Below are 17,340 nucleotides of genomic sequence, written 5' to 3'. Positions count from 1 at the left end.
CTTATTTAGGCCATTTATTTAAGTTAATTCCTTCTTTTTATGCTTTGTTATGTGATTTTCTACGTGAATTTCGGCAGCATGACGGCGTAAACCGTCACATGCCAAACCTGTTTTCGAAGCTAACCTGCAGATACAGCAAACACCCAGCAGCAAAGGCACACAGGCCATCATATATACAACCAAAAAGAAATGTACATCAAAATACGGGCTCTGGCCCAAAGTGGCATCAAAATATATATACAAATGTACAACAAACAGCCGGCAAACTAGTCCTGACGATCCCTCAGCTCAGCCACTGTCGCCTCAAGGGCAGCGATCTCAGCATCTCTAGCCTCGAGCTCTCTCAACAAGCGGGTCGTCTCCTCCTGGGATTGCGCTAGCTCACGCTCCAAGTCACGCTCTCTTTACACAGAAGAAAATGAAGTGATGTTTTACTTTACTTTACTTCCCTTCACAAAATTGGAGATAATAAGAAATAAAGAGCGGGTACGAAAGGTTCATACATGCCGTCCTGAGCCACCTGCAAGGCCCTCAATGGTTGTCGCTCGCAGCCGGTTGGTCATCCTCCACAGCTCCACGTGCCCGGACGGTGCCACCTTCATTCAAATACGGTGAAGGTTCAAGCAAATTCATTCCTATGTAATAAAGCATAAAACACAAAAGACAGCCGAAGCTGGGGGCTTACCCTCCTCACGATGTGCTACCACTCGTCCAGACCAGCGTCGGTTACTGCCTCGCTGAACTCTCGGATCTCTGAGATCGTCGTCATGCACGCCGAATTAGTGTACTCCAGTGTCACTGAAAAAGCTGGGGGCTCGACGCCCGCCACCTCGATCTGCTGCAAAGCTCAAGTGATTCATTATTTTGGTGATCATTCATCATTTATTAGTTTTATCAAAAACAACAAGTAAATAAGCTTATCACGATCAGCTAGTACGCTAACCTCCGGCGAACAAACTCGGCGTACTCCTCGCTAGGAAGAAGGAGAGCATCACCACTCGCACCGGCCAGGTCAGTCATCCTCTCAGCCTCTGAAGGCTCTCTAAACATCATCCGTGGAGGATTGATGGGAACCATAAAAGCGTCGCGGGAGCACTGCCGAACCAAATGCTCACCTAAGTACCACACAGGCCCCATGGGCGTCGTCAACAGTAGCCAACTCAAACTACAAGGACAGAGAACCTCATCCACAAAGGCTGGAACTCCAGAGTATCTCTCCCAAGGCCGGGCACCCACTAAAGCAAGAGAACAGGGGGTCATTCCTATGATCATCAATAAGCAAAGAAAAGATAAAATGAAGATCAAAGATACTTACGTTGTCTAAGCTCAGGGCGTTCAAGCCCCTCTGACAAACATCGTAAGAAGACCGCTGGCTCTTCCGATGACACACTACACAGTCCCTCACGACGGGGTACGCTCTCGGTACGTCTGCCGCCCTCTTGGGCACAAAGCTAGGAAAGTAAGAGTACACCCATGCATGTAGACAATGATAGTAATTGCAACTCATTCTCCACATAAATTATCTTTCATATTTTCAAAAAGAGAGAAGCAAAATGACAAAATGATATTTCATATTTGTAAGAAAGGTTCATACCACCAACAGAAGTCCAGGACCGACAGTGGCAGGAGAAGTCCCCTTCTCCATCAACTCCGGATGAACCATGGCCCTCATGTAGCGTGTGAGGACCACAAAGCTTGGAGTAACTCAGTGCCAACGACCTAGGCTACTCAAGTCAGCAAGGAACGGAAGAAGCTTCGTCGACAGCCTCTGCCCCTTGTCTCCGACGTAAATCGAAGACAAGAACCACCACAGCCACAAGCGACCCCGCTGCTTACCAGTACAAGGTGGTGGAGGCACCATGCGTCCATCCATCCTCAGCCTTGTCGGAACCCTACCGCCGAAGTAGTCCCTGACGTAGGTACTCGGCACTAAACCAGGAACCTAGGCCGCATTCGCAGCCAGGTTCCAGCCGATCAGACTCCTCGCCTCGGCCGAGTCTACTCTCATGGCCGTCGACGGCCACACCACCGGTTCCTCTCCACACGGCAGACCCGAGATCATGTCGTAGTCCTCCATGGTGACCTCAATCTCTCCAAAAGGCATATGGAAAGTCGAGGTCGTGTCCCATAACAGATCAAGAAAGGCTCGAATCAGGCATAGGTTAGCCCGAATCTTCCTTTCCTTGATCTCCCTCCAGCCACGTACCAAGGCACCAAAAGTTCCCTGCTCGATGATAGCCTTCTCCTCCTCCGATAGCTTCCCGAAGGCGTCCATCATCGTCGTGTAACCAGAAAAGGACTTCATGTTTCTGGCCTCCTGCGTCAATTCAAAAAAAGTTTTCTTAAGCATAGAAAAGCGTAAATAAACAAACAAGGAAATATGTATAGAAATAAACAAGTGAAGCAGGGAATGACAAGCTGAAGGCTTATCATACTCCTCACTGTCCTGTACAACAAGTGGCTCTCCGCCGCCCATTTCTCGGCCCACTCAGGCGCTCCTGCGAGCTAATGGCCGTCTCGTCCCACATTGGCCCTCCGTGGGGCCTCCTCCTCCATATCCTCCTCCATCTCCTGAACGGTATAAGGGTCAACGTCAGTCTCCATGAAGTCTCTCCCCGACGTAGAAGGAATATCCTCTGCAAATCAAAGTAAACAAACCAATGCTAAGCGTGTTTTCAAGCATTTTCGAACGTTTTGAGCGTTTAAAAGCGGCATTTCTCGCCATGTTTGTCCACGCTTTCCAAAGTCCAGCCACATATGTGGTAGGTTAAGTAGAGATAAGTCTAAGTTCGAGCTTACTTGCGGGTTTGAGTCAAAAATTCGGCAGCATTTCGCTACAATGTCAATTATGCCATATAAAAGTGTCCCAAAGAAGCTATCGCAAATTAAAAATCTGACATGATAGCAAGTTTACCCATTACACAAGGATTCCAAAACACCAAGCTTCATCAAAAATGGGCTAATATAGGACCATTCTCGAAGGGTTTTACGGTTTAGCAAAGAGACCGTCACATTTCGCCCTAAAAACCTTAATACTTGACGAAAATTCGAAAGGGATATGTTGGGACTGATATTTCCGCACTTACCCTGGCCTGATAATCAGGGTATGGCCACCAAGGAAAGTTCAAGTTTAGTACCAGCTAACCAAGCCTGGGCCCCTTTACCGTCTCCAAAATCAAGTTCAACCCTGACCTGATAATTAAGACGAAAGTATCAGGGCAGCTCAGAATAGGCACTAGGCGGGATAGGACTACGGTCAAGCAACAAGATATTATTTTACCAAATCAAGGATAATTATAGATAATATTTCAGCATTATTACACCAATTAAGAGAGCAATTAAGGGGAAAATTATATCATATTATCAAACATTTATCCGGGTATTGAAGAGCATTGAAGGCATAATTAATGGCGTCATTAAGAGGGAATAATATACCTTAATTGAGGAGATTATGCAGCTTAATGAAGATTACTATATAAAGGGGAGTCAAGATCATTCCAAAAGAAATTCCCTTACGCTAGAAGAGAATACATTACAACACTTAACCGAAATATTCTATATTATACTTATTATACAATAATTCTCCATAATACTTAGTGAAATCCTCTGCTGGCTTGGTGCCCGTGATTTTTTCCCATTTAAGGGTTTTCCACGTATAAATATTGTTGTCATTATTTACTTTATTTGCTTTACTTAACGCACGCAGTAGCCTGTCCTGCAATCGTAGTCCAAATAGTTGAGCTAGTTAACCCTGTAATTAATCTACCCTGACCTGATTTGGCCTTACGCAGAATCCACTCAAAATAATTGGCGCTCACCGTGGGGCAACTAGCTCATTAAATCTTTTTTCTTTTTCACAAAAAAAAAAAACAATCTTTTTTCCCTCTCACAAAAAAATTAACAAAAAATGGCACAACCCACTGTGGAAGAACAACTGAACGCTGCCCTACAACAGTTGGCTGAAATGGAGAGTCTGAAAGAAAAGATGGCTCAGAGTGAGGCTGAAATCCTACAGCTAAACGAGTCTGAGTCAGCCCTGAAACAGAAGTTGGAAAAAACTCAGGGATCAGGCTCCAAGATTCAGCCAAGAACTCCGTTCTCATCAATCATAAAACATTTTGATTTTTCAAACTTTGGGAGCCCTAGTGCCAAGAAAGTGATCAACATAGGAGATGAAGAAACCCCCAAAGATGATGAAGAGAAGCCTGATGAGACAGGAATAGCAATCATGATGGCGGTAGTCCAAGAGATCAAGAAACTCCATAAAAAATTTGAAAAGATACCTAGAGTGCCCATCACCATAGAGGAAGCTGAACCTGACAGTTATGCTCATTCACCCTTTTTGGATGAAATATCAAAGGTGGATCTTCCCAAGAAATTTGTGGTACCATCCATGAGGACTTATGATGAGACCTTAGATCCACAGAATCACGTGGCCTTCTATAAACAAAAGATGTTGGCTGCATCGATTCCAAGCGAGTATAGGCAGGTTTGCATGTGCAAAGGATTTGGAACAACCCTAACCGGTCCTGCGCTACAGTGGTATATTAATCTGTCCAATGGAAGTATCAAGTCCTTTGCTAACCTATATAAGAATACTCAGAAGCCAGATGAGACCCTCAGAGCTTTCCTGAACAAATTCAATAAAGAGAAGGTGTCCATCCCTAGATGTGACGTTGGGACAGCGGTAGAGGCATTCAGGCAGGGAGTATTACCCCATAGTGCTCTCCATGGAGAACTCACCAAGTACCCCTGCCATACCTTTGAGGATGTACAGGCCAAAGCGCTTGCTTATATCAAGCTAGAAAAAGACAAGAGTTACAAGCTTGAAGGATCCTGCAATCCAAAAGACTATGATAAACCAAACCGAAAAAGTAGCGGCAGAAATAACAACTACAGGAGTGGTCCATATACCAAGCCTGATTATTCAGAAGTCAACCTAGCGCAGGAACAGCAAGGTAAGACTAAAATACATCCACCTATTTCTGAACATAACTTCTGTGTTGACATTGCAGGCCTGATCAAGCGACTTGACAACATAGGACCAGTAGTTAGATGGCCCAGAAAGGTGGACAACCCAAATCCAAAGAGAGGCCAGACCAAGTGGTGTGAGTTCCATATGGATGTAGGACACACAACAGAGGACTGCTTTACTCTCAGGAAGGAGGTAGCCTGCCTATTGAAGGCTGGATATCTCAAGGATCTGATTAAGACCAAGGCAGCCAATCCGGTCAAAACAGAAGCAATCAGGAGGAAAAACCAGAGCATAATATTCCTCCACCACTCCCTCTCTATGAAGTAAAATTCATAGTGGTGGATTGGAAATTTGTGGCCTGACTAGTTCAGCAGCAAAGAAGATATCCAGGACTCCTCAGATGAAATCACCCTGCCAGTAAAAAAATATACCACCTATCACATTCAGCGATTGTGACCTGGTAGGCATGCCTGACTTGCATCACGACGGCCTGGTGATTTCCATGCAAATTGGGACTGCCAATGTAAGAAGGATCTTGATATATTGAGGCAGCTTAGTGAACCTGATCATGCTGGATGTACTCAAAGCCATGAAAATCAACGAGGACCAAATTACTAAGAAATCCAACGTCTTGGTAGGATTCAGCGGAGAAACAAGGAACACGTTAGGAGAAATCTATCTCCCTACCTATGCTGAAGGTGTTGCATCCTACAAAAGATTTGGAGTCTTTGACTGCCTCTCCTCCTACAATGTCATTCTTGGCAGGCCATGGATCCACAATGTCAAGGCCGTCCCCTCAACCTATCATCGGTGTGTCAAGATACCAACAGAATAGGGAATAGTAACCATCAAAGGTGAGCATAAATCAGCCCAGGAATGCTACACTGAGGCCCTAAAACCTTTCAAGGCAGGTAAGTCCCTTGCATATAGCAATTATAGTACCCAGTCAGGAGCACATACGTAGCACCACCGAAGATGGAAACGGATCAGGTAATCCTTGATTCTGAATACCCTGAAAGGTATGTTCTAGTTTGGTCTGATATCCCTGACACTATCACGCCTGATTTAGTAAGTTTTCTCAAAAATTAATCTTCTTGTTTTGCTTGGTCTCACTTTGATATGACTGGAATTAGCGCAGATGTTATCACTCAAAAGCTCAATATTGACTCATATTTTAAGCCTGTACAGCAGAAAAGACGAAAAATCGTGCCTGAAATAAAGTTGATCATCAATGAGGAGGTAGACAAGCTCTTGGACATGGGCATGATAAGGGAAGTTATGTACCCTGAATGGCTAGCAAACGTGGTTGTCGTGCAAAAGAAGAATGGCAAATGGAGAGTCTATGTAGATTACACTGACTTGAACAAAGCCTGCCCTAAAGATACATTCCCTCTACCACACATTGATGCCATGGTAGACGCAACAGCAGGGCACGAGATGCAAAAATTCATGGATGCTTCCAGTGGATTCAATAAGATAAAGATGCACCCTGCTGAGCAGGAGAGTACTGCATTCATTACTGAGCGAGGCATATATTGCTACACTTCCATGCCATTTGGTTTAAAGAATGCAGGGGCAACATACTAACGCCTGGTCAATACGATGTATAAAAATCGGGTTGGGGACATTATGGAAGTTTACATCGATGATATGGTGGTAAAGTCAAAAAATGCACAAGATCATGTGAAGCATTTGGAAGTAGCATTTCATATCTTGGAAAAATATAACATGAAGCTCAACCCTGCAAAGTGCCACTTTGGAGTTTCTACAGGGAAGTTCCTAGGCTACATGGTAACAAAAAGGAGCATAGAAGCTAGTCCAGAACAAATTAAAGCCATACTCGAGTTACAGTCACCCAGGTCTGTTAAAGACATCCAGAAGCTGACAGGTAGGGTGGCAGCCCTGAACAGGTTCATATCCAGATCTTCTAAGAGGTGTAAAACATTTTACAGCCTGCTCAGAAAGAATAAACAGTTCCATTGGACACCTGAACACGAAGCAGCCTTCCAAGACCTAAAGTTTTACCTTTCGTCTCCACCTTTACTTGTCAAGCCAGAAAAAGGAGAACCCCTGTCAGTATACCTATCTGTGACTAACATAGCAGTAAGTGCAGTTCTGGTGAAGGAACAAGAAGGTCAGCAACACCCAGTCTATTACGTAAGTAAAAGTCTACTAGATGCTAAAATAAGGTATGGCCTACTTAAAAAATATGTTTTAGCTTTAATTATGTCATGTACTAAACTACGCCCCTACTTTAAATATCACCCCATAATAGTCAGGACTAACCTAACCATAAAATCTGTCCTGCGGAAGCATGAACTATCAGGCAGGATGGCCAAATGGTCAGTCCAACTTAGTACCTATGATATTACCTTTGAACCCGGGACAGCAATTAAATCACGGGCCTTAGTAGACTTTGTGGCTGATTTCAGCCCTAACCTAGAATCAGACCTGGCTAAAGAAGTTAACCATTTAGAAAATGAAACATCAGACCAGGAATGGACCCTGTTCACAGATGGAGCATCCAATGTACGGGGTATAGGGTTAGGATTAGTGCTTAAATCACCACAAGGGGACATAACAGCTGAGGCTGTGAGTTGTGAATTCAAGGCTACTAATAATGAAGCAGAATACGAAGCCCTCACAGCAGGACTCAAGGTAAGTCTAGACCTAGGTGTTTAAAACTTAAAGGTAAAAACCGACTCACTTTTAATTGCCAACCAAATCAAAGGAATTTACACGGCAAAGGATGAAAAAATGATCTTATAATTAGAACATGTCAAAAAACTTTGTGCTAAATTCCATTCATTTGATATTGAGCAAATACCAAGAGACCTGAATACCTAGGCTGATGCTCTAGCCAGCCTTGGCTCAAACTTTACCCCTGCTATTTTTGATAAAATACTTATAGTCCATTTACTTGAACTTGCTATTAGCAAACCTGAACAGGTGAATCCTGTCAGTATTGACAATAATTCATGGACTAAACCCTATTATGAGTGGTTCCTATGAGGCATATTACCTCATGACAGGCATGAGGCCAGAGCCTTTAAAATCAGAGCCTCTACCTATTCGATTATCAATAATACTTTGTTCAAGAGATCTCAGGCAGGACCATATTTGAGGTGCCTTGAACCACACGAAGCCAAGCAGGTAATCCAATAAATACATTATGGACATTGTGGCAATCACAAAGGTGGCAGGAGCCTGGCAAGCAAGATACGCAGGACTGGCTATTACTGGCCAACCCTGAGGGCTGACTGTATGGAATACTCTTCGAAATGTGAAGCCTGTCAAATACATGCTCTAGTTATACACCAACCATCTGAGTTACCACATTGTGGACAAGGCCCTCGGGAACTGCGTCCGAGGGATCCACACCTGACATAATCGACTCGAGGTTCTTTCGAATCGAATTAAGACATATTAGAGTCGCCACCAAGTTTTTTGGGAACTTGGAACCGTTCAAGTCAACTTTACACCTTTCATCGAAAAGCATAAAGCCAATCGACTACGAGTGATTAAAGATAAAGACTTGTACCCTATATCACTCGATTTGAATGACTCTCGTAATCCAATGGTATTTAGACGGATCCACAAACCATAGATCTTGAGTAAGGGGTGAGGGTACGTTTTGGGGGATTTCTTGGTGATCAAGCTAGGATAATATGGGTAGGATACTAGGGTATGGGTTAGGGTTAATGGGTACGGGTCTTGGTAGTGTTTGAAGCGGGTTTGGGCTCGGGAATTGGCTCGCAAAACAGGGGACTGTTTGCGGTTTGGGTGCGGGCTGCTTGTGGTTGGTTTTGAACGAGAATTTGGGCCATGGTATGGGGGTTCGAACATGGGTTGATGGGTATTGGTATAGGTGGGTTAGTGTACTCGAGATTCGTGCCAATTCGCAAAGGAAACGGGCTTAAAAACCGAGCTAAAATCGAGCTCAAAACACACGATGCAAAACGAGTTTTTTCGCTTTTAAAATTGATTTTTCAAACCAATTAACAAATTGAAATAAATGACTTTTCAAATCAAATATACTTATAAAATGATTTTTCAAATCAAATATTTATTTTATTTTCAATAAAATAACTTAAGAAAATAAATTCAAAATAAAGCTTTAATTTAAATATCATTTAAACTAAATAAAAATGAATTCACTCAAAAAACACATTAATTTTAAATATCATTTAAAATAACAAAATGAACCCACTAAAAACATTAATTCAAATATCATTTAAATTAACAGAATGAATTCACTAAAAACGTTAATTTAAATATCATTCAAATTAATAAAATACTTCATCGACGACGCCCATTCTACCTCGTAAAACGAGCTCCAAATAATGACAATGACAACTAAAGAATACATGTGTCCTATCATCATCGGGTGTTTGTCGGGTTCTCTATAAATTCCAATATCGACGGATACGGGTATCTCTGAGCCCCACTTTGACCGAGGCTTGGACAAGGCGAAAGTCAAAGTATACCCCAGGTCCCTTTCGACCCGAGGATTCTTCGGGTCGTTTATAGTCCATTAGACTTGCGTATATAAGCTCGCTTGACCATAAGAAGAGATCATACCCGAAACTTCGTTGGGGATTAACTCTTTGCTTCATTGCGTCGAATTATCATTGTTGGTCATCGACCCATGAACTGCATAAAAGGTGGGTTGAGCCTTATCCTTAGGCGCCTACGTATCCGTTTCTGACGGAATCAAACCGCGTCGTAGTTCGGCAATCGCCGACACATGCCCAAAGTTTATCATCTTTGGCGTATGTCCGAAATTCATCATCTTCGACATTTGCCCAAAATTTATCATCTCTTTGGCGCTTGTCAAAATGGGACGGGACTTTCCGAGGAGGTTGCCGTCGCTTTCATCATTTGCTTTCGGCTAAGGAATTCTTCCATTTCATACTCTTGCATTGAATTGAATTTTGAGTGGATGTCATCCATTTCATCTTGATAATGGTCTCGAAGCCAACGGCTTCAGAGCCCCTGATTTGAAATGGCTCTAAAGTCGAAGACTTTAGAGCCCCCAGTTGAAGCATATCCTGCTATATCACAAAAAACGTACTAGCAATAATCATCACATGAGCACATTTGGATCGTCGATCTTGAAATTGGATCATTTTGAAGTACTGGGTCATCGACCCGAAAGTTGAATTTGATAATTTTGAATAATTGGGCCATCGACCCGAAAATTGAATTTGAAAATTTTGAATGATTGGGCCATCGACCCGAAAATTGAATTTGAAAATGTTGAATGATTGGGTCATCGACCCGAAATTTGAGTTTGAAAGACTGGGTCATCGACCCAAAATTTGAACATGTTGAAAAGTTTGAATAATTGGGCTATCGACCCAAAAAGATTCTACTACTTGGATCATCTAACCACAATTCGCAAAAAGTTTTTGAAATTTTGAAATTTTGAAGTTTTTGAAATTTTTTGAAATCGAACCTTGACGGGTGAGCATGGAATACGACTCAGACACTCCGTATGACCCGTAAACAACGTGGGCGTAGCCCGCTACCGTAAAACAAAAAAGGAAAATAAAACCCTAAGTGTGCACGGGTTTTAATTCAATTATTGACTTGTTGGGGGTAGAAATGTAAATTGGCCGTTCCGACGCCAAAAGATGGCAAATGGGAATCACAAGGTCGTCGAACATGGGACGGAGATATCGTATGGCATGGGCGTGCTCCCGAGGGCACATGGGAATCAAGATCACTTAGCATTGACAAGGTGGATTAAACTCACAGAGCAACAACGTTGGCTTCGCCCAGAAACTAAACACAGACTGATCTTATGAGAACACTTAGACATCACACATCACTCTTGTTGGGAACATTCTGTCACTCTTCTCCTCGCCTCCTTTCTTTTCAGCGAGTTTTCATCATTTCTTGCCACCGCCTTCTTTCTTTTCAGCGGGCTTTTATTATTTTTCTTTCACGCCTTCTTTCTTTTCAGCGGGTTTTTCATATTTTCTGTTCCCAACACAAACCCACATCTATGTGACTCAGCATCTTTGCCTAAACCGTTAGATAGAGCTCATTCCGAGACTTGACACTACTCATCTGAACCTATATCCTTATCCTAGCCTACATCGAGTGCTAAGCCTGACTCAAACAAAGGTGGCTTCATTTGGACTTGGTTAAGACCCGTAAGAAACCAACAAGATGACAACTTAGATGATGGGTGGATTGAATCCCTTATTCTGAAGGACTGCCTACGTATTCGCGTGGAGCGAAATCAAATCCGACGTAGTTCGAGCAAGGTGCATAAACTTGGCATATTGATTGTGTGTACACACTCGAAGGTTTCACCTAAGGTATCATGTCGTATCCCATTCTAGCATGTAAGGTACCGTTAAATCCCGTGTCTGGGGTTAGGTGTAAAAGGCTTGGATCTTTTGGGATGTGGAGCTTGGTAAAAAAAGGTTCGCAAGGTAAACCATCATTCTGAAGGTTCGTTTTGTGGTGCTAAGGCCAAGGGCTATGGCTGCTGATGTGGTTGGAATGGGTGTCTCGGGTTTGATGAAACCCGAGTGCAAATGGGTTGGAAAATGACGTGGGTTCAAATTTCCATGTCTGGACCCTAAAGGCTAGGTATAACAACACAAGCGGAATGATTCTCAAAATTCCCGACTATCCCTTTGTAACTGTCTCAAGAAGGACTTAGAGGGTAAAGAGGTTACTACTTAAGCTTTTGGGCTTCGCCCATTGAACCTCAACTATGGGTACTTGACTTGAATTCTGGCTTCCGTAACTTCGACATTCAACCAAAAAAGCATTCCGCAATAACATCTTTTTTCCTTTTTTCTTTTTCTTTCATCTTTTTTTCATTTTTCTTTTTTTTTTTCTTTTCATTTTTCCAATTTTTCTCTTTTTCTCATTTTTTCATTCTTTTTGAAAAAAAAAGTTTTCTACTCATTCTCCTAGTCACAAATGGATACACCTTGAAAACATGGCTTCGCCAACTAATTTGGGTCAGAACTAACAATTCCTTGTTAGAACGGGTTGGTTTCCTTTCTCTTAGAGATGTGGAATGATTTTGTGGGTAATGGGCTTGCCTTCCGTCATCGATATGGGAAACAAGGAGCTAGTCTGGGTTCGTCATAGAATCATCTAAAAGCTTGTCATAGGCACTGGTTCTGATGGAGGTTTTCTACCGCCAGACATGGAATAGGTAAAGGAATCAAACACGGGATCCTAGTGTACCTTGCATTTTGAAACAGGACATATTTCTACCCCAGGGATTCCTTTGAGTGTGTTGTGCGTTTTATCATGTTTCGGAATGATTGAGGATTGGAAACAAGACATATTTGGAAACGAAACTGCAACTTTTATTGGAATGACAAATGCTTAACAGACTCGAAGGAACGATTCCTAGGACACACCCTAGGTCATCGCGGAACAAACGACTCAACTTCAAGAAAAGAAAGTCCTAGACTCGACTCGACTATGATAAGAAAACAGATCCCGACTCATAATTTTCAAATCTGGTCATGAGCTTTCCCTTGTTCAGCTGTCAGCTTAGATGCTCGGCTCGGGTCCTTGATCCCTTTGATGGTCGGCCTCCATCCCGAGGTAGTCCTCTGAGGATCTACGCTAGTGATGGAGGTTGGTGAATCGAATTGTATTTTATTAACTTCGTTAATGAGAGGAGTACATTCTAGAGCAAGACTCCCGACTTGAATTTCATTCTTCGGGTTTGGCAAGAATTCAAAGCAATCCACAAATAGTTTCCCAATAAACACCTCTTTCAAGTGACATGGGCGGATAAGATGGGAATAATCGACATTGTCTTCGACAGAAACAAAGTTGGCATGATCGCCAAATGGATTGGTGATGTTATTGGGTTTAACAGTTGGGATCGGGAGTGTTCCACTCTCAATCATGTCTTGAATTTTGTGCTTCAGTCGATAACACCTTTCAGTATCATGGCCTTTCCCTTGATGAAAGGCACAATAGGCATTTGGTTTATACCATTTACCTTGTTGATCAGCGGGAGGGTCCGGAGTTGGACCAATAGGCTTCAGCTTTCCTTGGGCTATGAGCCTTTGGAGAGCGTATGTATAAGTGCATCCGATATCGGTGAATGCCCTAGGTGTTTGGCGCTGCGACTTCTTCGATTGCCCTTCTAAGAGATTGATGGCTTCATCAATATGGGCCGTTGCTGGGGCCTTGCCCTTAGACGATGAGGCCCCTTGGTACCCTTTTGGCTTTTCAGCTTCAGCAATTCGGACATCGTCCTCTACCTTTATCCCAATCCTTATCAATTCTTTGAAAGAACCAAAATTTTGGTATTTCAGAGCATTACGGTAAACAGGTCGTAAATTCTTGACGAACTTATCTACCATTTCAACTTCATCAGGCTTCTTAGCTAACTTCACGCTTTCAGCGCGCCATCTTGCGAGGAATTCAGTAAAACCCTCCTTCTCCTTTTGTGTCATAACCTCCAAAGTTCTTATGTTGGTTTGAATCTCAACATTGTCAGCATAGTGCTTACAGAACTCCACCGTAATGTCTTCGAAAGTGGGGAAGTTCTTGAGGTCAAGATTGTAGAACCACGCCTTCGGGTGTTCTCCTAGAGATTGGGCAAAAATTTCAGAGAGCATATCAGCAGGTACTCCCTTCAGTGCTAAGTACCCTTTATAGGCCTTAACATGGTGAACTGGATCTTCAGTGCCCTTGAACTTGAGGATGTCACTGAGTACCATGTTCGTGGGCAATTTGTCCTGAACTGGGGCATAGGCCCTAGCATTCTCATAGTGAATGTTCTTCCCCTGGGAGAGCTTCAAACGGTCCTCGATGAACTTGAACCGTTTCTCCAAATCGTCGAGGTGGGGTAGATGAAGAGGAATCTTCAACCAACTTAGACTCGATCACATCCATTCGGGTCATCATGAGGTTCACGGCCTCCGTGAGCTTGTTGATAGCATCTTCCATTGCTTGACGTCGGGTTTTGGGCGGCCTTTCTACAAGAAAACCCCCATCGAGTCAATATTTAAAGTAAGAGCCCCTGCACACTTAAAGACACGACCCTAACTTGACTTGAACAAAGACTCGACTTGAGATTGACTAACCAAAGGTTCAACTCACGGTTTGATTTAGACATCGGTTCATTTTAGACTCGACAAAACGACATGACTCAAACTGTCATAACTCGATTCTAAACTGGACTCGGTGTGACTAAACCCGTGATTGGGCTAACATAGCCCAGGGTTCGAGTGAAACGTCCATAAGGCCTAGCTTGGACGTTTTTTTTTTATGGACTATTCTAGACCAAAAGGTCGACCCACATGACTCAAAGCCCAAGAGGTGAGTTTGGGTGACCCAACAAGGTCGTGTTCTAGACTCTTGAAACAAACCCGGCCTAACACGGCCATGACCCGGACACGACTCGACGCATTTCATGCTTGGTTGAGGTTCGAGAAACATTTTGGATTGATTTTGAAAAACGAATGATCGATTTGAAAAATGAGATTTGAAATGGGCGATATCCGGCTATAAAAGCATTTTGGGCCGAAATTCTAGTCCTATTTGGGCAGCATTCCGCGTTTTGAAAATCATGCTAGGTTTGAAAGTAAGTTGTTCAAAAGTTCGGTTTTGAAAAGGACTTGGAATTTTCGAAAAAAAAGACTCGGGAAAACATATTGCACATTGTCATTCTCATGCTATAAGGATGTATGCTCCTAGACATCTCTAAGTCTCGGCAAGTCTTCTACAAGAAGGTCTATGCCCTCCATCCTTTTGCGGTCTTATAAAGCGAGGTGTCTTAAGGTAAAGTACCTAGAAGATCGTCCCCATTCCCAAGAACCACGCGAGGCGAAGTGGAAGCGAGCAATGTGCAGCTTCCTGGCATAGTGGGACGTCGCCCCCCATGCATCACGAAGAAACGCTGGGACGGCCCGGGCAAGTCCTTAAGGGTTTATGCATGAATCGTAGCACTATGAGTAATGTTTTACTTTCCAACACTTTCTTTTCAAGTTTCACCTCGGAGGAAAAGACCCTAGAAACACAGTGTAACTAGTCCTCTTTTCCCCAGTGAGTCGCCAAAGCGTGGACAAGGCCCTCGGAAGGCTGCGTCCGAGGGATCCACACTGACATAATCGACTCGAGGTTCTTTCGAATCGAATTAAGACATATTAGAGTCGCCACCAAGTTTTTTGGGAACTTGGAACCGTTCAAGTCAACTTTACACCTTTCATCGAAAAGCATAAAGCCAATCGACTACGAGTGATTAAAGATAAAGACTTGTACCCTATATCACTCGATTTGAATGACTCTCGTAATCCAATGGTATTTAGACGGATCCACAAACCATAGATCTTGAGTAAGGGGTGAGGGTACGTTTTGGGGGATTTCTTGGTGATCAAGCTAGGATAATATGGGTAGGATACTAGGGTATGGGTTAGGGTTAATGGGTACGGGTCTTGGTAGTGTTTGAAGCGGGTTTGGGCTCGGGAATTGGCTCGCAAAACAGGGGACTGTTTGCGGTTTGGGTGCGGGCTGCTTGTGGTTGGTTTTGAACGAGAATTTGGGCCATGGTATGGGGGTTCGAACATGGGTTGATGGGTATTGGTATAGGTGGGTTAGTGTACTCGAGATTCGTGCCAATTCGCAAAGGAAACGGGCTTAAAAACCGAGCTAAAATCGAGCTCAAAACACACGATGCAAAACGAGTTTTTTCGCTTTTAAAATTGATTTTTCAAACCAATTAACAAATTGAAATAAATGACTTTTCAAATCAAATATACTTATAAAATGATTTTTCAAATCAAATATTTATTTTATTTTCAATAAAATAACTTAAGAAAATAAATTCAAAATAAAGCTTTAATTTAAATATCATTTAAACTAAATAAAAATGAATTCACTCAAAAAACACATTAATTTTAAATATCATTTAAAATAACAAAATGAACCCACTAAAAACATTAATTCAAATATCATTTAAATTAACAGAATGAATTCACTAAAAACGTTAATTTAAATATCATTCAAATTAATAAAATACTTCATCGACGACGCCCATTCTACCTCGTAAAACGAGCTCCAAATAATGACAATGACAACTAAAGAATACATGTGTCCTATCATCATCGGGTGTTTGTCGGGTTCTCTATAAATTCCAATATCGACGGATACGGGTATCTACACACATTCAATCTCCTCACCCTGGCCGTTCATGAAATGGGGCATGGACATAGTAGGAAAATTACCAGTAGCTCTAGGCCAGAGAGTATTCATACTAGCCATGACTGACTACTTCTCCAAATGGATAGAGGCTGATTCATTCAGGCAGGTCACTGAGAAAGAAGTAATATCTTTTATTAGGAAAAATATCATTTTCAGGTATGGAATTTCTTCACAAATAGTGTGTGATAATGGCACACAGTTCGTTGGAAAACAGACTGGCTTTTTGCACTGAATGGAATATCAACCTGGTAACGTCAACCCCTGGCTATCCAAAAGCAAATGGCCAGGCTGAATCAAGTAACAAAGTGGTCATTAGCTGCCTAAAAATGAAGTTGAAGAGAAAACGAGGCAGATGGGCAGAAGAGCTCTCATTAGTACTATGGGCAGACAGGACAACTCCAAAAACTTCAACTAGCCAAACACCTTACTCTTTTATGTATGGCTGTGAAGTAGTTATCCCTGCATAAATCCGCGTACCAACTTTAAGATATAGCCTGAATGATACAGAAACAAACGACAGCCTGCTACAAGACAGCCTAGCCCTAAAAGAAGAACTGAGAGATGCTGCCAAAATCAGGATAGCATCATATCAACAGGTAGTAGCAAGAAGTTACAATAAAAATGTAAAAGCTAGAGTTTTCAGGGAAGGGGACCTTAACCTACGAAAAGTATTCCCAGACAAAAAAGAAAAATCAGCCGGCAAGCTAGCCCCTGTATGGGAAGGCCCCTATTTATCGACTCAATCGTCGGACAAGGAGCATACAGACTCCAAACCCTGGATGGAGAAATGATTCCAAGAACCTGGAATGTAACACATTTGAAACTATTTCATATATAAACAACCTTATCCTGTCCTGATCAGGTAAAAATCTAACATCTCTATTTTAAACATGTTTTATCCTTGTGGACAAGGCCCTCGGGAACTGCGTCCGCGGGATCCACACTAGGCATAATCGACTCGAGGTTCTTTCGAATCGAATTAAGACAAATTAGAGTCGCCACCAAGTTTTTTGGGAACTTGGAACCGTTCAAGTCAACTTTACACCTTTCATCGAAAAGCATAAAGCCAATCGACTACGAGTGATTAAAGATAAAGACTTGTACCCTATATCACTCGATTTGAATGACTCTCATAATCCAGTGGTATTTAGACGGATCCACAA

General features: G+C 42.6%; 2 protein-coding genes across 2 annotated transcripts; both read left to right on the top strand.

Moving 5' to 3' along the window:
- Nucleotides 1–5,950: 5,950 nt before the first annotated feature.
- LOC141607827 (uncharacterized) lies at nt 5,951–7,987 on the top strand. Its single transcript, XM_074427173.1, has 5 exons — nt 5,951–5,994; nt 6,109–6,437; nt 6,747–7,109; nt 7,302–7,633; nt 7,823–7,987. Exons 1-5 carry the CDS (start codon nt 5,951–5,953, stop codon nt 7,985–7,987), a joined length of 1,233 nt encoding a protein of 410 aa, XP_074283274.1.
- An 8,179-nt stretch (nt 7,988–16,166) lies between these two features.
- Nucleotides 16,167–16,644, top strand: LOC141607826 (uncharacterized). Its single transcript, XM_074427172.1, has 2 exons — nt 16,167–16,333; nt 16,392–16,644. Exons 1-2 carry the CDS (start codon nt 16,167–16,169, stop codon nt 16,642–16,644), a joined length of 420 nt encoding a protein of 139 aa, XP_074283273.1.
- Nucleotides 16,645–17,340: the final 696 nt, after the last annotated feature.

This window comes from Silene latifolia, chromosome 10 (assembly GCF_048544455.1).
Source record: "Silene latifolia isolate original U9 population chromosome 10, ASM4854445v1, whole genome shotgun sequence".
NCBI lineage: Eukaryota > Viridiplantae > Streptophyta > Magnoliopsida > Caryophyllales > Caryophyllaceae > Silene > Silene latifolia.
Note: the sequence above shows the minus strand (reverse complement) of the source record. Positions and strands in the feature narration are given on the sequence as shown.